Source organism: Electrophorus electricus, chromosome 26, assembly GCF_013358815.1.
Source record: "Electrophorus electricus isolate fEleEle1 chromosome 26, fEleEle1.pri, whole genome shotgun sequence".
Lineage (NCBI taxonomy): Eukaryota > Metazoa > Chordata > Actinopteri > Gymnotiformes > Gymnotidae > Electrophorus > Electrophorus electricus.
The window spans coordinates 2,887,074-2,908,559 of record NC_049560.1 but is presented as its reverse complement, the minus strand read 5'-3'; the positions used below and the strand labels follow the sequence as shown (position 1 = coordinate 2,908,559).

At 47.7% G+C, this 21,486-nt stretch overlaps 1 protein-coding gene across 1 annotated transcript; it reads left to right on the top strand.

Annotated features, from left to right (window-relative positions):
* The first annotated feature begins 1,995 nt into the window (after positions 1 to 1,995).
* On the top strand, positions 1,996 to 19,813 carry dot1l (DOT1-like histone H3K79 methyltransferase). Its single transcript, XM_035523262.1, is given in 31 exon segments — positions 1,996 to 2,097; positions 2,191 to 2,317; positions 7,053 to 7,096; positions 7,263 to 7,337; positions 7,624 to 7,687; positions 7,879 to 8,107; positions 9,293 to 9,387; positions 9,571 to 9,633; positions 10,342 to 10,397; positions 10,692 to 10,771; positions 11,578 to 11,646; positions 11,894 to 12,000; positions 12,218 to 12,259; positions 12,390 to 12,482; positions 12,762 to 13,002; positions 13,091 to 13,204; positions 13,401 to 13,492; positions 13,735 to 13,836; positions 14,000 to 14,137; positions 14,420 to 14,545; positions 15,139 to 15,566; positions 15,665 to 15,761; positions 15,853 to 15,993; positions 16,095 to 16,176; positions 16,273 to 16,859; positions 17,098 to 17,303; positions 17,415 to 17,467; positions 17,786 to 18,391; positions 19,207 to 19,418; positions 19,420 to 19,457; positions 19,459 to 19,813. Coding segments are annotated over 30 exon segments (4,716 nt in total). The 5' UTR covers positions 1,996 to 2,097; positions 2,191 to 2,236.
* The last annotated feature ends 1,673 nt before the right edge of the window (positions 19,814 to 21,486 follow it).

Below are 21,486 nucleotides of genomic sequence, written 5' to 3'. Positions count from 1 at the left end.
ACTGTGTTCCAGTTGGCTTTGTAGAGCTAAGCTTGGCTGGGGACCACTCTGTTGGCCTCCGTTTGGGAGGAGGAAGGGTGTCAGAGAGTTCAGCTTGGCAGCGTGCCAGCTCCCTCGTTCCTCCAATAATACACACACAGCCGCTTGAGACGCCCCAAAGGTATCTTAGGACTGTGAATTACAGACTGACTCTCTACGTTTACTTTTCTCGTGCCTGCGTGAACGCATAGTCTAAAATATATAGACAAAATACAATTCTAGAGAGAGATCATTTTGATTTTATAATAAACATGATCAATATAGCAATAACTCCCTTTACAAGTTATGTTTTTGTATGTATTATTTGCATTGTTTGTAACAAAACGCTTTGTTACAATGTAACAATGACATCAAAAAGCCTCTTATTGCTCACTGGTTCATGATGGGTTAAAAATGGTCCTTTGTGCTCAGTAGAATCATCTCCAACTGGTTTTAGTACAACACACGAGTTGTGTCTGGTCTTTGAACACTCTCCTTTGCCAATGGAAAGACTTTGTCGGGGCTTCCCTTCTGATTGGAACTAGAGACAATAATCCAGTATTATCATGTATTTGCCAGCATTTGACCTCATGTTTCTGAACAGTCTGGAAACCTTGTTTTTACGAGGCCAGTGGCACTTCAGGTGACAGAATAATAGGATTTGATGAGTGGTTCATCATAGATTGTATTATCTAACTGGGAACGTTCCTACATAATGGGAGCAGTTTTATTATTAAAAGGCAAATGGTTGAAGGATAGCAGCAAAACAGATGGGAATGGGATGACCCCAGCATCAGTATGCCTGCCTCAGTCTTGTTCTTGACACGGGATATGCTGAAACAATCCGACATGGAGTTCTACACTTGGCCCAAATCTGGTCTCATGTAAATGATGTGCCTAGTCTTACATTACTAATTTGTTATTATTAGAGAATGATAAGATACCCAGAATAAGCCACTAGGCAAATATGAAATAAACAAACTTTTAGCATGTAGCCTTGATTTCCAGGTGATATGAGCTGAATAAACAGAATCAAAGATATGGACTCATTCCTCCCATTTTGGAAAAAGAGACATTTTCAGGTCAGTCATTTCCTTCTTCTGCCTCAAATCACCAGAGATGTGGCGGTGTGGGATTGATCTGCCTTTCACCCAACTGCCTGCAAAGGACACAGAACCAGACAGTCCATAACTGGTTCAACTACAATGAAAAAACTGGCCAGTTAGGGTATTGACAGTTATGATATTGATATAATGCTTAAATAAGAATGTATAGATTAATATTCCTTTCTGAATTCCTCAAACGTTAACTATTAAATGTTAATATTAAACATCTTAATTAAAGTCTTATTAAATACTTATGGCCGAGCTGTTGGGTCACTAAACTGCTCACTATAAACATGTAATGCCCAGTAAATTTACTTTTCCTCCCTGATGTAAACTTTGGCGTTCATCCTCCATACTCACTCATGCCATTTTAATCTCTGGGTATGCAAACCTAACCATGTAAACACCCACTTTTAGCACAACGTACAATTCTGAGTATTAAATACAACTGATCTTCTGAGTGATCTCGATCCAAGTTACAGTAAGTTAGAATAGTTACGTTATGTTAGAATAGTGGCAATTAATATTTGTGGTTATTGTATGCGTTAGCTAATCTATCCGAAGCCACTTTCGTGAGTAGGAAGTTGCCCTTAAATTCCCGGTACATTCAAAAACGTCCGTTGACCTGCGCTGTGAACAGGAAAATGGTACATCCCGCCTATTCAACGGTTATTGGCACTAGCAACTTTTATTCGTCGATAAACTCCAGGCGATCTGTGTCATCGCTGTCTAACCAATGTTAACGCCGAGAAAAGTAATCCCCATATTGTGTCAGTAACCTGCGCCTTCCCTCTCATTCGCACTGAAGCTACGACTCGGATTTACTACTCCTCCTTTCGTTTTGGTACAGCCTATTCCCCCCCATGCCGGTCAAGATGGCGGCGGTAGTGCCGAGACGGAGCAGCCGCTCGGCATAAGCAGTTTTTATAGGAATTAGCCGAAATATATTATCCAAGGCTGCGTAAATAATACTGTATGCATTTTAACTGTACACGGGCTTCTCGCAACATTCGACATTTCCGATTTCGCTGAGTTGTAATATTTCCTCAAAATGTTCACCTTCTAGCTAATCTGTAGTCCAGCGCAAGCTAACGCCGCAGAGAGCAGCTAGAATGGGCGAAAGGCTGGAGCTGAAGCTGAAGTCGCCGGTCGGAGCCGAAGCTGCGGGCTATCCGTGGCCGCTGCCAGTATACGTAAGTGTTGTGCATTGTTAAGCGAAACATCATTAAATTTAACTCGCGACTGGGCGGTAGTCATTTAGCTATCCGGAGTAAGTGGTTTATGACCTGAACAGCCAGGCTTAGCGTGTTGGCTAGCGGTAGCGGCGCTGCCCCCGTCGAGGTTACGGGGCTGGTCGTGCTGCTCGTCTGAGTCTTGTTGGCGTTTTGTTAGACTGCAAACCAGCTAGTTAGCCGCAGCTAACGCCAACCCAGCTAGCTAGATTTAAGTAGGGTAGCTGGTTGAATACCCCGGGTCTTTCGAGTGAGTGACGAATAGATGACTTACATGTGTACAATTGAACGTTGCTATAAGGATGTCCATGCGATACTTTTTTTTCCACTTTCGAAACGGGAGTGTTTGTGTGTTTTAATTAAATTGGAAAGCCATCTTTCAATCTTTAGCTGGAAATGTACAAAATGGCTATCTTAGCTAGCTAACTGAGAATAGCTAACAGTACATTGAGAACTGGCTGTTTTATTTATTTATCTGGGTAAACTCGACCCCTGCTCGTATAGCTGGTGATGTATAGCGTTAGCGAGCTGACATGGTTGGCCACCAGTAGTGTGAGGAGCCTGAGCTTGCTAACGCTAACCTCGCTAACATTAATAACGGCTATCAGTCATTGCATGGCGGCATTTGCAACAGCAGTTAAATTAGCCAGCTAGGGTTAGTTAAGTTAGCCAGTTAGTATTTAATGCTTTTGTTGCCAGTTGGCTGTTCTGTTAGAAACAAGTGCTAATTTGCTGATGATCGTTTGACTCTTTCGGTATTAAGTGGGGTTAATATTTGGTCGTAGCTAGCCATCTTATTATTCCTTATGTGCAAACTGGTGATTTCAACAACAGCTACCAAGCTAACGCTAGCTAGCATAGGAGCTAGCGTTACCCAACTGGCTATCACTTTAAAAATAGTAGCTAGATATGCTAGCTAATAATGTCAGTCTGCAAAGTTAGATCGCTAACGAATGAAGTATGCATGCTTATCAAGTGCAAGAATTTTTGAAATGTTTAGCACGGATAGCTTCTTATTCTTAATCAAATGGCGTTTTCAGTAATTTGAACAAAAGACATGTTAACCGGGTCGCCCAGTACAGTCAGACAGGAGCTTAGTGTTCTTATTTAGTCGACATCGTTGTCAAACTAATTCCGTATCAGTGATCAGTAGTAAGTTGCGACATTTTGATGATTTCTTGTTTGCGCCTGTTTGCTAGCGTTGGTATTGTATTGTTATTCGAACGATCAACCTGAGGCCAAGTTCATGTCAGGAAACGCATTACATGGTGGTTTTATGATAGTGCTGTTCCACATCTGCATTTTTCTCGAAATTGTGCAGTTGCTCAAAGCTTGCTGCGTGTTGTGCTTAAGATGGTAACCTAGTAGACAAGGATTATAATTATACCGATGTAATGGAGAGGTAGGCTTCTTATTAGAGGGTTATGTTATCATCTGATCCATGTCCTGCCTTCTCACAAGAAGGCATTGAAAAGCCACTGCATGTTTAGAGTGCTTATAACCCTTGGATTCCTTAGTATGATTAACACCAGTGACACTGTACAGTTGGGTGGTTGACTGTGGACTGAGTGGTATTCCAGGCATTTCTTCCCCCTAATCATTCTGCAATGTGTTCACGGTGGTATAAACTCAGCTGTCACAGTGTTTGGGGGGGGGGGGGGGGTCATAATTGTCTGCTGAGCCTGTCATTGAAATGAAGGACATGAAGCTGAAATTTAAACCTCTTTGATGTTGCTGAGTCAAGGCTTAGACTGCACTTTCTATTGTAAACATATTAAATACTGACTGTTTTTTTTGGGGGGGGGGTGTGTTTTTAACCAGTGCAATATTTTTCATGAGCCATAAAGCTTTTTTTTAAATGTTCGGACAGTCCCAGTTCATGTTGCTGTCAACATAATCATGAATGCCACAGTGAATGGCAGACGGAAGTGGAGGCAGATCAAAGGCTGTGGTTTCCACCGTGACAAGTGTGTTTCAGTTGTATTCTCCCACTCTTTCACAGCAAACCTAATGAGTTCCTTCAAAGAGGTTCTACTCAGAAAACGTAAATGTGGTTTTCTCTGAATTTTCTTTCCTCTGAAGTCAGTTTCTATTGCGTTATTTGTCAAATGAAAAAGCCCAACATTTTCTCCACCTGTGTAACTCTACACTTTGTCATTCATATATGGCAAGGTCTGTATGAAGGGTGACTTCATTTACAGTTCTGATCCACATCGCCTCAAATGACTCGTTGCCTTGACTTTGTTTGATAAGGATGCCCCACCCATTGTGAGACATGCTGCAGCCTTCTATTAAGGGTTGGTGTTGGATAAACACCAACAGACCCAACTTGTTAAGCCATACAATCTGTTGTTTTGGAATGGTCATTCTCTGTGAAACAGGGTTACATGTGAGCACTGAAACCTTTTACTTTTTTTTAATCAAGCCTAGAGTGACTCTTCCCCCCCACCCCCACCCCCCCACCCCACACACACACATGAATTCCAGCAGAACTGTCAGGAGAAATGTAGTAAATAACATCAAAACACTTTGATCCCTGCCTCATTTTGTTACTTAGTAACTCTTGCGGATTCCTGTCATAGGGAGATTGAACAGTATAATATATTTTCTTTTTTTTTTTTATGGGCTGTATCGTAAAACTGGTCACTAGCATGCAGCATGACTCCTCCAGAAGCTTCCAGACTGTGACACTTTTGCTTTGTATTGCCATCCAAAGCGCCCCACTTGCCGCTACCAGGGAACGGCTCTGGTGCTGTGCGCTAGGTAAAGCTATATTTCCCTGCGCATAGAGGTGATTGTCACGTGAATTGTCAGAAAAATAAAACTGAAGCGCAGTGTGGTACTGGGTGACGGAGTGAGGCGAGAGAGAACATCTGAAGGCCAGAAATTACCCGTAAGTGCTTCCATGTGATGGGCCCCTCTTTGTTCAACTTCTGCCGGAGACGCTTTGCCAGTTCAGTAATTTTATCCACCCGCCTTCAGAGGGTGTCCCAGTGACGAGTCACCCCAGGTCACAGAGTAGCATTTCTTAAATTATGTACAGTACCAACAGAGAGAGAACAGGTTTATGCTCATTATAACGCTGTAGTGTGTTCTTAAAGAGAAAAGCAAGTTCCCTCCTCTGCTTTTGAACAAAGGTCGTGGTATGAGGTAATCTTCTGTATAGTAATAAATGGCTGTTGAGGGCTATGTTGTAAGGTAGGTGTAATTTCCCCCCCCCATCCTCCCGAAACGCCTCCTCCCCTTACACATACCTTCCTGTGAGTCACACAGTGGAACCGCGAGTCCTCTGCGAGCATGAATGCGGGTGAGTCACAGGCGTGTTCTGCCACTACTGACGTGCGTTGCTGACGAGGGCTACCCGTGACGCTTTGCCCCCCCCCCCTTTTTTTTTTTTTCTTCTTCTTTTTTTTTGGGGGGGGGGGCGCTCTTGTGTTCGAGTTCCCCTTGTGCCCCAGCCAGTTATTTTTAGCCACTGCGCTGGTGTTGCTGTGTGCCCTGCGTGTGCTCACAGAAACACTGCCGCCCCCCCCCCCCCCCCCCCCCGTTTTTACACACACACGTAATCTCTCTCGCTCGCTCGCTCTCTCTCTCTCTCTCTCTCCATCCCTCACAAGCCCCCTCCTCGGCATGCTGTGAAGGCTGCTCGTGAGTGTGCACGCTGCCCTGCAGCACAGACACTCCGCCGTTCCACCCCAGCGCAGCGCGGTGAGCCCGTCTTCGTTTCAGCGCCACGGCGTCCCCAGCGGCTGTCCTCGCCTGCCCCCGGCCCGCTTCCCTCGCCCAGCGCGGAAGGAGGGGGCGGAACTGTAGAGCAGGGCGCGCGGGCCCGAGGGCAGGGCCTGCTCAGAGCGGGAAAGCGACTCAAGCAGACAGGAGGCCCCTCAAGCCCCTGCTGGCAGAAAGTGGGTCACTGGGTCAGGCTCAGAGAGGCACTGCCACAGTGGTGGCTATGCTAATGCCACACAGACCAGGTTCCCCAACCTCCCTTAATGATATATAAACAGCACAAAAGTCCACATCTGTTGTCTGTCTGTAAGCTAATACCATGACTTGGGCTGTAATACTATGGAGCTGAAGTGTGCCTTACTACCAGTTGTTCCAAAGGGAAGCTGTAAACAGTGCATTGTCATGACTCACAGTATACTATATATTCTTGAATACGGTGCACAGTATGTTTAGGTTGGAGTATATTCAGGCTGGGGTCCCATGTATCACTGTAGTGGGGTGTCATTTTAAATCTGTGGCAAGTTGCCAAAAGAGGCACTAGTTTGTATTGACTGTTTTTTTTTTGGTACCTTCCTTAACTTTCACATCTCTATCTCCCCTCTTGTGTGTTTTTTTTTTTTTTTTTAATTACCACATGGTTTTGAAGCCATTTGCTTTACTTACAATAGGACTCGTTTTTGTCCATCTGCTGCTGAATGCTGATTGGTTCACGGCAGACTTTTGTAAAATGCCGATACAACCTTGAAACTCCTGTTGCATTTGGCAAATGCAGCCTGCTTATGTCTGCAGCCTGTATGGCACAGGTTGGCTGACGTCAGGTGAGGTAGGTGACAGGAGCTGCAGCACCTGGCCTGAAAAAGCAGGAACAGCCGCACCTGGCCTCCCGCTCTCTGACCTTGTTCTGGTCTTCTTTATTCTTCCTTCAGTCTCTCGCTCACTGTGTCCTTGTTTCTGTCTCACTCTCCAGGACAAACATCACGATGCTGCACATGAAATCATTGAAACCATTCGGTAGGTCTCACTCTGAATATGTACTAATGGAAAGGAGACGTAGTTTGGAAATGGTCAATAATTTCCCAATTCCCAGTAAAGCACCTCTGCAAATTGCTTTGGTAAATGTTGGGATTGTAAATGTGAGTGTTTAAATTTGTTATACTGTGTTTGGCACTTTGTCTAGCTGGGTGTGTGAGGAGATCCCAGACCTTAAGCTGGCTATGGAGAATTATGTACTCATTGACTATGACACCAAGAGGTAATTTTTTTTCATCAAGGATATAAACTCAAGAACAATGAAATACTGCAAAATTTATAGGCCCAGTCTATTCCTGATGTCGCCTTATTCATTCATTCATTCATTCATTCATATATTTATGATGGCTAATATAGTCAAAGTCTGAGTGTTAAAAGAATGTTAATTCTAAATAACACAAGTTAGTCGCTCACAAATATAGTAGCAAATGTAAACCTAAGAATAATTACTGTGTAGCGCATGTGTGTGTGCATGTAACTCAGTGACACAATGTTCTTATGTTCTCCAGTTTTGAGAGTATGCAGAGACTATGTGACAAGTACAACAGAGCCATCGACAGCATTCACCAACTGGTGAGTTGTCTCGTATTAAGGATAATTTCAGTGCTTAACTGTGGGAACTGTACAAATGTTGAATAATCATGTTGTTTCGCCTCTTGAACAAGAACACGCACAAAGGGATCATTTTGCTGCACTCTAATAGCGTCCTCTGTGAAAGCTAGATGATCAGGCTCTCTGAAGTGTCGCGTGCTTTGCGCCCGCAGTGGAAAGGGACCACCCAGCCCATGAAGCTGAACAAGAGGCCTTCCAACGGTCTGCTGCGCCACATCCTGCAGCAGGTCTACAACCACTCTGTCACCGACCCGGAGAAGCTGAACAACTACGAGCCCTTCTCGCCCGAGGTGTACGGAGAGACCTCCTTCGACCTGGTGGCTCAGATCATAGACGAGATCGAGATGATGGAGGACGACACCTTCGTGGACCTGGGCAGCGGTTAGTCCCCTTGCTCTTTTGCTGGCTTAAGCAGCTGTTTGGGAATGTTCTCCATGTGCAATCCCTTTATTTGTCATTATCGTTTTATTCTATTAACCTTATAGTATCTGTGCTTGAGGTCGCAGTTCCACGGTATTGTTATTCATTAGGTGCCATGCGACTTTATATTGTGTCGTATCTTAAAAGGGATTTTTCCTTGTGAATTGGTATCTAACAGTGGAATAGCCGTAGACTAGATTCCTGATGCCCATCCTCTCCGTGGTGGGCTCAGCTGCCAAGACTGCCACCCACACACAGTCACCAGCACGCGGAGTTTGGCTGGTGGCACACACTAGACAGCACTGCTGCAGCAGCACATAAGCTTTACTGAAGTGTCAGGAAGACGTTTACAGACACCTCAGGCTAACTGCAGTTAAAGCATTTACAGTGCTAATTAATGCTTGTGAACAGCCTGGCCTACATTTCTGCCACTCCTGGTTTTCATGTGACCAATGATTTTGTAGTATATAAACATACTGTTTTATAGAACGGGTCCGCATTTATTGTTTAATTTTCAGGGACGAAGACCAAAAGGTTCTGAGTTCTTTACTGTAAAGGAAGGGCATGCTGATTTTACCCTGCAGAAGTCTGTTTAGCGTAGTTGTACAGTGGTTTATTTTAAGTACTTACAATAGTAAAACCTCTGTCTGCGCCCTCCTGGGATTTGAAGACTTGTCCCTTTTATCTTAGAAAACACAAGTAAGGTGTAGTCTCTGATGTAAAATAACAATCTGTTAAATTTATGCATTAAGCCTGTGAAAGATTCGCAAAACATTCAGAACTCAAATAGCACAGCAGTATCACTCACTCCCTGTGAGTGAGGAAGTAGCGTGATTAATGAACATGTTATTATAGTATCATATTTACACCAGATCAGTGAATGATGTACATTTCAGTTTTCTTGTCTTTTCCACTCCAAAAGCTAAAGACTATTCTTTTAGCTGCTTTGGTGCATTTCACAAGGTGGAGGCAGTCACCATCTTGTTTACTGCTTCTCACTTCTCCTCTGCATATGTGTATGTGTGAACACATCCTCTACCGGCTGCCAGCGTATTTGTCAACCCAGTGGCGGCTCGGCCACTGTGACACGGCTCGCCGTGTCATCCTTTAACCGCAAGCTGCTGTCACCTTTTCCCCAAATTGCAGGTGTCGGCCAGGTGGTCCTGCAAGTTGCCGCGGCCACTAACTGCAAGCACTACTACGGTGTAGAGAAGGCAGAGATTCCAGCCACGTACGCAGAGGTGCGCAGCACTTTCCGTCTGACTAAATCAAATCTGACCTGCCCTACAAAAACGTCCCCATAACCTACATGTTTTTTAACTGAAGCACTGCTGGTGTGTTGAAGGCAATGCTAACTGTGCGGAACATGTCAAAATGGATGAAATCCATTTGATGCGTATCTGTCTTGTCTGCTTGGGTTGCAGGCGATGGACAGAGAGTTTAAGAGGTGGATGAAGTGGTATGGGAAAAAGCATGGGGAATACACGGTTAGTATTTGAGGAACGCTGTGAAGCACTTTCGTGCTTATAACCTAGCTTGCGCTTCCCGAGTTCATCTTTTTCTGGAAATAATCTGTCCAAGATTGTGTTTTTACATGCTATTGACTTGAACATATCCTCTAATAGTTTGCATTTAGTTTTTACCTGGTAGTAATTGATTCTGAATATCCTTAGTTGTATAAAAAAAATTGTGTTTTTATTTGGAGCTTTGATCAGCGTTTGAACACACTAACCATCAGTAAGATGAAGCGCTGCAGAGGCGTGTTGGTCGTGCAGCTTTCCTGGAATAGGCCCCAAATCAAAGGGCTGATCTTACCAGATTCTGTGGATGAAAGAACAAATGCCACGGCATGGTACTTGGTGGGGATGGGGGTGGTATTCATCTAATTGAGCAAATCTGTTACAAACTGTGAAAACATCAAGCTAGGGTCAAAGGGTATTGCTGTTGTGACAGGTTATGTGGTTTTTTTTTGTTTTGTTTTTTTGTTTTTTTATAAGTCTGGCAACCCAGGTGAATTTGTGCTCATTTCGAGCACTCTGGTGGAAGCTGGGGCTTGTGGCCTGCATGGCTCTTCCAGTAGAGTATGAAATTATTCCGAATGATGTACGATCCATTAATGAGGTTAGTGGTACCACAACACACTTATTCTGTTTGGGATGGTGTTCATTGCAATTTCCTTTTCTCTCGTTTCATAGCTAGAGAGAGGAGATTTTCTTTCAGAAGACTGGAGAGAAAGAATAGCCAACACAAGGTATAGCTTATTAGTTAGTCTAGCTCATGTAGTCAGGAGCCTTATTTTATTCTTATGTTGAAGTCTTATTTTAATTTAAGGATAAACATTGCATTACCTGTTCTGCAAACTTTATTGTATTATCACCAATCTACAATAAGATACCTGCAACAGACACATTGCACTGTTTGTCAAACTTACCAGTTTTAGTAGCTTACCAATCCATTATGTGTTTGTGTGTGAAAAACAATGTATAACAATACAAAAAAATGTAATTGTAATTTAGTGGAAGTAACTACATATGTTCTCTTGCAGTGTTATTTTTGTGAATAATTTTGCCTTTGGTCCAGAGGTAGATCACCAGCTGAAGGAGCGATTTGCCAATATGAAGGAAGGTTTGTACATGGTTTTTAATTGAAAACTCAACAGGTCTCATTCTAGCTCATAGTAGCCCATTCTCGGGTTGTTTATGTGCTTGTGTAGTCTCTCTCAATGTCAACACCTTGCCCTTAAACCTTTTGACCCCGGTCAGTCTTGGGCTCTATTTTCAGTTAGTCTCTGTACTAGACATCTTAGTTTTCACAAGTGCTTCTGGCTAAGAAGTGTTTACTTTGTGGAATGTAAATTACTATCTACTTAGCAGTCTTAATGAAGCAAAGACATCTATTTACCTTTTTTTATTTTATTTATTTATTTATTTTTATAATGGATATTAAAATCATAAATTGAATAGTTCTTGTTGAGGCTGGTCAGATTAATTCAGTTGACAGAAGAGTTGGCACCTTTAAGGTTTCCAAAAGAGGTGTGCTTACCATGATTTCAGTGGGTTATGGTAAGAGCTCAGTATCAGCCCAAGGGGACCTTTAGCAAACACACCTGAACTTAGAACACCCCCCCCCCCCCCACCACCCATTTTCCCACCATGCCTCCTGAGGCCATTGCTTGCTGGGAAACAAAATTACCCGATATCCGCCATGTCGAGTCTATTTTGCACTGCACAGTGAGCGTGATGCATCGGGCAGAATCTGAGGCTAGGTTAGAGGACGTCTGTAGATGGAGCAAACATCCGAGGCTAGGTTAGAGGACGTCCGTAGATGCAGCAAACATTTCATCTGAGATTCTTCTCTGTTGGACAGCCTGTATTCAGTTGTATTTTTTTAAATGGTTGACAGCAGCGTGGTGTCCATGTGTTCTCTTTCAGGTGGAAAAATAGTATCCTCAAAACCTTTTGCACCTCTCAATTTTAGAATAAACAGTCGAAACTTGAGTGGTAAGTTCTATGCTTACATTCACAAACTTGCTAATTGAAGCTTGGCTTTTGAATTGATGTACTTGTATGATGCATATGTGATCTGTGTAATTTTGGACAGAGGTTGGATTGTGTGTGTGTGTGTATGTATGTATGTATATATGTGTGTATATATATATATATATATATATATATATATATATATATATATTTATTTTATATATATTTATTTTATATATAAATTAATCTTTGATGTTCTTTTGTATAGATATTGGCACAATAATGCGTGTTGTTGAACTGTCTCCACTGAGAGGCTCAGTGTCATGGACAGGGAAGCCAGTTTCCTACTATCTGCATACAATAGACCGCACCATAGTGAGTACTTTTGCATGCATGTTTGTGAGACCTGTCATAAATTTAGGACCACAGTTTTATGTTCTGCTGTTTCACCTGCACTATAACCTTCATAGCAAGCAGTACTGTGATAAGATCAAGCTATTTTTTTCAAAAGCTGTTACTAACATAGACAAGCTTTTCTGCTGAAACGGTGTCATATCACTTACTGAGCAGTTTCTTCCCCCACTGTTCACAGCTTGAAAACTATTTTTCTAGTCTCAAAAATCCTAAACTCAGGGTAAGTTTTACATCCATTCTTACTTAACCTTGCTTTAAAAAAACCCCAAAAAAACCATTATGTTGCCTTTGCTGGTTGCTGTACTGACATGTTGTCATTGGTGATGTCTCTCTCCCCTGATTGGCTGCAGGAGGAGCAAGAAGCTGCGAGACGGCGTCAGCAGAAAGACACCAAGGACAGCAAGAGCACCACCACGACCCCAACCAAGCCCAAGGAGAGTAAGGTAGGACTGCGCACTCCTCCACCCTTCTCCGTCAACCTCCACAGCGCAGGCCAAAGTGGCCCAGCTGTTGCTGACGTTTTCAGTGGTCGTTTTAATTGGACATTTTGCTCCCAAAAAGGACGAGCTGGCAGTGTTTTTAGATTTGGAGTGTACGGCGTGCTTTCCAGAAGAGGCGCTTCCTCCAGCTGCTCAGTTGTCATATTTGCATGATTTCTTCTTCTTCTTCTTCTCTTGCTTTCTCTCTCTTTTCCTCCCTTTTGCTGCACACGGTCCGTGCAGGACTCCGGTGGCGAGGAGGAGAACTCGGCCCCTGTGGTCCCTGTGAAGCCATCTCCTAAACCCCGCCGGACCAAGCTACTGGCCAAAGGGCGCAAGTTGGGCAGCAGGAAGCGCGGCCGGCCTAAGAAAGCCGCCGCAGCGGCCGCCACCGTCGTGGCGGTGGCCGAGCGCAAGACCAAGAAGACCCAGAGCGCTCTGGATCTGCTGCACACCAAGACCGTGTCAGCAGCCCCTCCTCAGGGTGAGTGTTGTCCCCGCCCCTTTATCTGTGAGTGACACGGTCCTGCTTTAGACTGAGGTGACCCTTCCCCTGCTGCTGTTCCCAACAGATGCATACAGGTCACCTCAGAGCCCCTTCTACCAGCTACCTCCCAAAGTGCAACATTACACGGCAGGCCAGCTATTGCTGTGCGCAGCGCCGCCGGGACTGCAGACGCTGCTGGGTGAGCACGCTCCTGTTGACGTTTCACACACACAGCACTCCCGTTCAGCTCTAACAACATGTTTGGAAGCTTTCTGGCCAGCGTTTCTTTGTACCGACGTGTTCTCCGCAGTTCAGAAAGGCATGTTGTCTGACTTCACTCTGAAGTCACGGTTTCTCTGAGGCCACTGACGTTCATTTGATCGTCCCCGTTACAGATCGTATCAAAGTCCAGTACTTGCAGTTCATGGCCTATACGAAGACGCCACAGTACCGCACAAACCTGCAGCAAGCTCTGGAGCAGGAGAGGGTACGGCACTACACCCTGCTGCTCCGGCTTACACTTGCATCTGTTCTGCACTTGGCCACTTACGTCTCTGCATCTGTTATATATGAGGTCCCTTTTTGCACAAGTCTCTAAAATCAAAGCTTTCATTCATATTTGGCCTACATCACTAAAGTATCCCCCCGTCTCATGTTTCTGAAGCTGTCGGTTGCCTTGCTGCGAAAGGCCTTTGATGGTGTGTTCTTCCCTCCCCGCACGCCGTTCAGCTCAGACACACTGAACTGTCAGGTCAAGCCCAGCAGCTGATGAGCGCCTGCCATGCCCACAAAGAGAGGATCAAAGACCTTTTCCAGTCCAAGTTGGAGGAAGTAAGTGATTCATGATCCATGGCGGCACTGGGAAGCAGGTCACGGCCAAGTGACCCAAACGCGTACAGCCTCCGGTAGCATGATCCGCCGCGCTTGGTAGCCTGGCGACCGGAGGTCCGTAAGCCGCCGCCTACGTGCTGACCCCCGTTCGGTCCCGTTGCAGCTGGGTGTGAAGGCGGTGACGGTGGAGGACCTGGTGCAGGCTCAGAAAGAGATCACGGCCCACAACATGCAGCTGCGGGAGCAGACCAAGCAGCTGGAGAGAGACATGGCTGAGCTAAAGGACCAGAGCCTGCTGTTGGTGAGCCCCACGTACTCACTCTGCTCCCTGTACGGGCACGTTAGTTTATACATTCACAATCAGGAAAGCGGTTTGATCACTTTTAAGACTTCATGAACGTGAACTGTTATTCCAGGTCCTTTATAATGTAGTAAATCAAATAATGAATACAAGTCTGGATCCACAGGAGAAGCGAGTTCGATTTGAGATGCATTGACTAGAGCCCAGTGTTTGTCTTGATGGTAAAATTAGTGCTCTGGCCTGTGGATGTGGCTCTGTGCCAACTGTCTCATCCCCATGCAGCTAAAGGCGCGCTGCGAGGAGCTGAAGCTGGACTGGGGCTCTCTGTGCCTGGAGACCCTGCTGAAGGAGAAGGCTGCGCTGCGAAGACAGATCTCAGAGAAACAGCGCCACTGCCTGGAGCTGCAGGTGTGTCCCGCGCCAAACACGCACACGAGTCGTGCAAAACGATGCCTGCCTGCCACCCGTGAAGGAACTCAAACCGCGTGCAATGAACCCCGCTGGTCACAGAACTCTGCAGGGTATTGCAGTAAAATGATAACACTTAAAAGTAATAATATGTAATGTGGTTGTGCGAGGGATGAAATTCTTGATTATTTGCTCAATGAACCCTTAACCCCTGCCTTATAAAATAGATGCATTATTTTCATGTCAAAAATTAAGAATGTTTCTAATTATCTGAATTGTTCTTTGTTCTTGTTTAGATTCTTATTCAGAAATTGGTATCCTTGTTCAGAATCTAGTGCACTGCATCCTAAAATTGATGACCACAGACTTATCCAGTATTGTGCATACGCATGTCCTTGTGGTATTGTTTTAATTTCCGTTATAACAGTGTTATTTTTTTCCCAGTGTAAGAATGCTGGTATTCAAAGCAAGCCCACTTAATTTCCTTCAAGAAGAGAACTGAGTTTGCAACTCTGGAGCCAAATTCACATTGAAAATTGCGCACAGGGTGCCCTCTGCTGACTGACTCCTGCCCTCCCCTGTCTGGTTCTCAGATCAGCATCGTGGAGCTGGAGAAGAGCCAGAGGCAGCAGGAACTGCTGCAGCTCAAATCATCCTACGGCCCGTGTGAAGATTCCCCCTATCGTAAGAGCCTTCCCAGCCTGGAGCCCCGCCCCCCTCTAGACATCGACACCCCCAAGTTGGCCGGCTTCAATGGCCTCAGCCCTGAGCTGTCCATCAACGGCATCGCCTCCCCGGGTTACGAGCGAGGCGGCGGGGGGAACGGCAAGAATGAGCTCCTGTCCCGCTACCTGCCCATCTCCCCCGAGCACGAGATCGTGCCCCCCACCCCGGACTCGCGGAGCAGGCAGCCGGGCCAGCCGCTGCCCGACTACACTCGCTTTTCCCCAGCCAAGATCGCCTTGCGTAGGCACCTGAACCAGGACCCGGGCCAGTTCAGGGCGCTCAGCACCCTCCACAGGTCAGTCCTCCGGCAGCTCTGTGTGCAAACACACGCGCAAACCTCCGGCTGGTTCAGGCGTCAGGCTTGCTGTCATGTTTGTGGTTCTGTCTTTGCAGGGGTGATGTTGGCACAGTGTCCTCGCCTACCCTCAGCCTGAAACAGGGCTGCCTTTCGCCAAGCCCAGCTGAGAATCTGCAAACAGCTACACTCAAAGTGAGGGTAACAGACTGCGTGTATGTGTGTGTGGGGGTGGGGGCGGGGGTGTATGTGTATCGAGCTGAAATGCTCTCTCCCTCCTGTAAAGGTGAAGGATAAGAGCCCAGCTGGTCCAGGTGACATCACCAGTCTCCCAATCAGCATCCCCCTCAGCACTGTGCACCCCAGCAAACTTCCCGTCAGCATTCCACTAGCCAGTGTGGTGCTGCCCAGCCGCGCCGAGAGACTGGTGTGTCCACGTGTCCATCCCTTCCTGGTATTCCTCGTGTGTGAATGCATATATGTCTCTGAGACGTCACCCCTAAACACCTGTCCCGTTGTGGTTCGCAGAGGAGCACTCCTAGTCCTGTATCAGGCAGGGAGCCGTCGGCGGGGCAGAGCAACAGCAAGCAGCCTCTGACTCCTAACTCAGGTAGGTGTCCTCACTCCGCTACCGGCCCCTTCTGTGCTTGTGCTTGTGCGGGACACCGCAGGTAACGTCTGGCCGTCCTGCGCGTCTCTCCCCCAGGGTACTCTTCCAGCTCAGGGCTGGTGAACGGCTCCCACTCCGGCATGATGGTGGGCGATCAGGACGGTGGCGCGTGCTCACCTCTCCCCCACGCCGCCCTGCCTCCGGGCCTCCAGCCCCGGGGGCCTGGCCTCAGCCCTCCTCTGGGCACAGGGGGCGTCCTGCAGTACGCAGACCGGCCGCCTCGCCTTCCGCCTGAGGAGGGCCCCGACCGCCTGGCCCTCGAGTCGGACACGGAGCCCCTCGACAGCGAGGCGCGCCGCCGCATCTTCTTCTCCTCCTCTTCATCTTCCTCCTCCTCCTCCTCGTCCGCCGGAGGACCGCGGCTTCACCACGTGTCGGCCAAGCACGGGCAGCAACACCATAGTGGCCACCACCACCACCACCACCCTCACCACCACCACCACCCTCACCACCACCACCACTCACCAGGCTCCCACGGCCACGAGGGTCGTAAGAGGGGCCGGCGCAAACGCAGCTCCTCCTCCGGCCTCCTGCCAGCCAGCAGTTCCCCAAAAAGGAGGTCCTTCCCTGGGCTGGGCTGCTCCAGCCACTCCTCTGGCTCGCCGCTCAACATCAACACCATGGTGAGTGCACATGGAGCTGGAGCATGGTGGTGAGAAACCCACTGGCCAGATTATCGAACGTTGTGGGTTTTTTATGCCAGAAAATAAATGTAAAGTTCAGGAGAACATGGTGTCAAATATTTAGAATCTTTGTGATGCTGAATTTTGATTTGGTATTCTTGATCGACAACCTTCTGTGGCACACACAGAGGTGCGAATGTGTCCTTAAGCTTGGACTCGTATCTCATCCTGCCCCCAGGTGAACAACATCAACCAGCCACTGGAGATCTCGGCCATCTCGTCCCCGGAGCAGTCGGGCCGCAGCCCGTGCGAGGCCGACCTGGACCAGCCACCGGTCCTGAAGCGGGAGCGCCCCCTGGAGCTCAACGGCTCTGGCCGCTACTCATCCACCCCCAGCTCGGAGGACGAGGATGCCGGATACCCGGCAGACAGCAGCTCATCGCGGTGAGAGAAGCCTGCTCACAGGGGCCACTTTCAGGAATCCAGGAATGCCTGCGGAGACCCTTATGAATCAGTCGCTTGTCCCCTGACACTTTGTCTTACTATTGCCTTTAGAATTGAAAGGAAAATCGCTACGATTTCCCTCGAAAGCAGAGATGGTGAAAGGGGTAAGGAAACATGTCTGTCTGTTTATAAAGGGAAATACTTTATAAATGGAGTTGTATATGGCAAGCATGCACAATGTGGGAAATCAATGGAATAGCAAATGTATAAAAAGCTTAAAGGGGAAGTTGATCTGAAATTCCAATCTGCCTCTGCTGCCGGTGCATCCAGAGCAGGCAAAGGGAAAAATGACTTTGTTACCATTCAGTTGTAAATGGATTCATAACATTCTGAAATAAATAATGAAATCGAGAGTCAGTTATAGGAAGCAGCAGGAATGTGTGGAATGTCACATGTGGCGTCCGTCTGTCTGTCCGTATCAGGCTCGCAGGGCCGCAGGTCAGGGGCGAGTAGCGTGAGCAGCGAGGTCTCCTCCTCCTCTAGCAAATGGAAGTCCACCTTCTCTCCCATTTCCGACCCCAAGCCCGCGCCTCCTGACCTCCGCCAGGGCGGCTCCCCCTTTGGCGTGGGCATGGCCCGCTGCCCCGGAGGGGGCGGCGACTCGGACTCGGACCAGAAGCAGCAGAGGAGGGCTGAGCGGGAGCGGGGCGAGTCGTACGGGAATGCCAAGCCGTTCCAGGGGGCAGAGGCGGGCGGCCGTGCCGCAGCAGTGTCGGAGCGCGTGCAGCCGAAGCAGAAGCCACGCGACTGGGAGCTGAAGACCGTGAGCGGACTGGCCAGCCAGAACCTCTTCATCTCCGCAGCGACCAGCGGTGGCATGCTGAGTGGCAAAGTGGGTGGGGCCACTGCTGTATCTTCCGCCTCCTCTGTGGGACAGTACTTCCCTCTGGGTGGAGCCTCAGTCTTACAGTCTTTATTTGGGGCTCAAGCTCCCAGCCCAGCGACCAGTGGAGCTCCACGATTGGTCAACGGCCACTCAGCACTGGGCAGCTTTTCCAGCGCTGGACTTGCAGGGGGCGCTGCAGGAGGTAAGGGGTTGTTTGAGTATTTTGTCTTTCTCTCTTTCTCTGAGCCTAGAGACTCATGGTGGCTGTGAGGTAAGTGTGAGCTCAGTGTTGCTGCCCTGCCTGGCTTCCCCTGTACTGCTTTCTGTGCTGCTAAAATCCTCCAGCTATGCAGCCACAGCCTCGAAGCTACACACCCTTAGAAAACAGCCCAATGACCCTTTGCTTAGTCAGGAGGGAAAAGTTGGGTTAAAATAAGAAAAACCTTCAATCATCAAGCATTTTCCAGACGTTCATTGAAGGTCAATGAAATTGAAAAATGTAATAACTTATTTGTAGTTTTAAATTGTGATTTTGTTTGGAGCTTTGTGATAAGTTCTTAGAAAGCCATGACTTATGAATTCTGGACTTTGAAGCGGCCTTGATGTTTTTCTTTGGGTGTATGTCATGTTTGCATGTCTTGTTGTTGGTGCTGAGACATTCCTCTCGCAGCCCAGTTCCTTAAAATCATGCCTTTTGAAGGCGAATGCTCGTCTGTGCAGCCAGGCATACAAGATCAGTTCTGTAAGCAGACAAACGATCAGTGTTCATGTTAAACTAGTTGGGTCAGCAGTGGAATGCCTTATTGCTCTGTGTGTGCTTTGTTTGACTTGCTTGCTGCTATGCACAACCTGGTTCAGCTCCCCTTCTCTCTCTCTCTCTCTCTCTCTCTCTCTCTCTCTCTCTCTCTCTCTCTCTCTCTCTCTCTCTGCTCATCCCTCCATCTCTGTCTACCCTACTCTCTGTCTGTGTCTTCCACTGTCCCCCTCTGTCTCTGTTTTTCCGCTGTGTGTCTACAGGGATTTTTCACCACATGGTGCCTTCGGTGTCCTCTCAGCAGTCTGGGGCCAACCTGCCAGGCCCTGGGGCCCTTGGCTCCCTGCTCAGCCTCTCCTCCCAGCAGAGGCACCTGGACACCAAAGCGGGGGCCTCATTCCTCACCTCTGCCTCCTCTGTCTTCCCACCCCCCCAGCAGGCTCAGCATGGGCGTACGCAGACCGTTCTGCACACCCCCCCCCCCGCCCATGCTTTCGCTGCCTCCTCCCCCCCCCCCTCCTCCTCAATGTCTCCTCCTCTGGCCCCTCCTCCTGCCCCGCCCCCGCCCAGCCCTCCCCGCCGCGTTCGGAGCGACAGCCTTCCGCCTCCCACCAGGCGCTGCGCGTCGGCTCCTCCTCGGCAAACCCCCCCGCTTCTGCAGCTTGTGCCATGCCCACTGCCACGGTCCCCTCCCTTTCCTCCTCTTCGTCCCGCCCCTTTACCGTCCACTACCCACCTCACCTGCCCTCGTCCTCCGCCCCCTGCACCAGCAGCAGCAGTGTGGGCGCCGGCGCCACGGCCTCCTGGAGGACGGTGGGCATGCAGGCGCCCTACGCCGCCTCGCAGGTCCCCAGTGGCCGCCCCAGATAGGAGGCGGCCCGAGCAGGGAGCGGGGGAGGGGTGGGGGGTTAGCAGGACCATGGGGCAGATTTAGAACGAGACGCTGCCGCGTTGCTCCTGCCTCGCTACTCTCTCTGTCTGAACAAGGTATGTGCTTGGCTTTGATGGGCTTATGTTGTTTTGCGCACGCGCGTGTGTGTGTGTGTGTGTGTGTGTGTGTGTGTGTGTGTGTGTGTGTGTGTGTGTGTGTGTGTGTGTGTGTGTGTGTGTGAGATGTCTTAAGAGATGTTATTTGTTTTTACTCTACCAATCTCTTTTTTCAGGTAACTGATGCAATCTACCTCATTCTAAAGTAACCTATGCAATGGACAGGCGTGGACCAATGGGCTCGTCTCCCTCACTAGTGCTCCAATGCTCATTACGGCCGCAGCGGTAAAACCGACATGAGAACCAGAACTCGACAAAGGTGCAGCAGAAATCAAATGACATGAAACGCAGACACCCGCATACCCCCGACACACAGGTGCACGCAGACGCAGGCCCACGGCCAGCACCCGTGCTCCAGGCTGGCGACGGTGGGGAGGTTCACAGTTGTACGTTTTCCCCCTGCTTTAGTGGACAGCTATCAGTAAGGCTTTTTAATGCGAAGTCAGACATGCTGCCAATATGTAATCTTCATGCAGCACAGTGAAGGCAAACGTTTAGAAATTGATTCCTCTAAAAGGTGCGTGTTTTTGTTTTTGTTTTTTTGTTTGTTTGTTTTTGTTTTTGTTTTATGCATTTTCACCCTTTTTATATTATGAAATCCATTAGAGCGTGACGAATCAACTGCGCCGTGACTTGGTAAATAGGGGTTGTGAATCCTCCCCTCTGCTGCTAACCCAGCAGCGTGCTCGGCCGCGAGTTCGTCCGCCCTAATGACCGACACGCCGGCAGCCCTGTGCCCGGGTTCTCATCCCGTCAGCTGCACTCTCAGAACTTTCTGGAACACCTCCTTTAGAGGTAAATGTGGGGGTATATACTTAAACCAGACTTGACAATGTGAGCATAGACCTTGAAATAATCAGGCTCTGGATTTTTAATAAACAAAAAAAAAAGTAAGCCTTTAAAAAAAAAAAAAACTGCAGCTGTTTGTTGAATATATACTCCTTAACATTTACACTGGAAAGCAGACCTGTGGAGCTGGTTATCACATATGACTGGCATGATGGCTTCATTTCATGTGCTTGAAAGAAATTTAAAATGACCATTTTATTCACACACTCGTATACATGTAGATCAAGCACAACTTGCCAGGAGTGAACACTGAGGGTGTGTGTGAATTCATTCAGAGCTAATCAGGCTAGTTAATCAGGTTAGTTCGTGTTTTATAATCACTACGTTTACCCCAGGTCAACCCAAGGTTGCTCTTTGCGGTTTCTTTTTCTTTCCATTTTAATGTCTGTTACAACCAAATCTTCCATTTCTCTCTTAATTACTGCTGATATCTTACAGAGACGCACACACTCGTAGACCTGGAGCTCAGTGTTGTACGCGGTACAGTCTATTCAGGTGATTTTATCTGAGACAAAGATTTGTGGTGCTGAAAACCCTTTTGCTCAGAAAGGTTTCACAGAATTAGCGTCTGCCTTTGCATGTTCCTGTCCACTGATTAACGTGGTGCTCTCTGCAAGCGGCAACACCAGCTTTCACTCACACACACA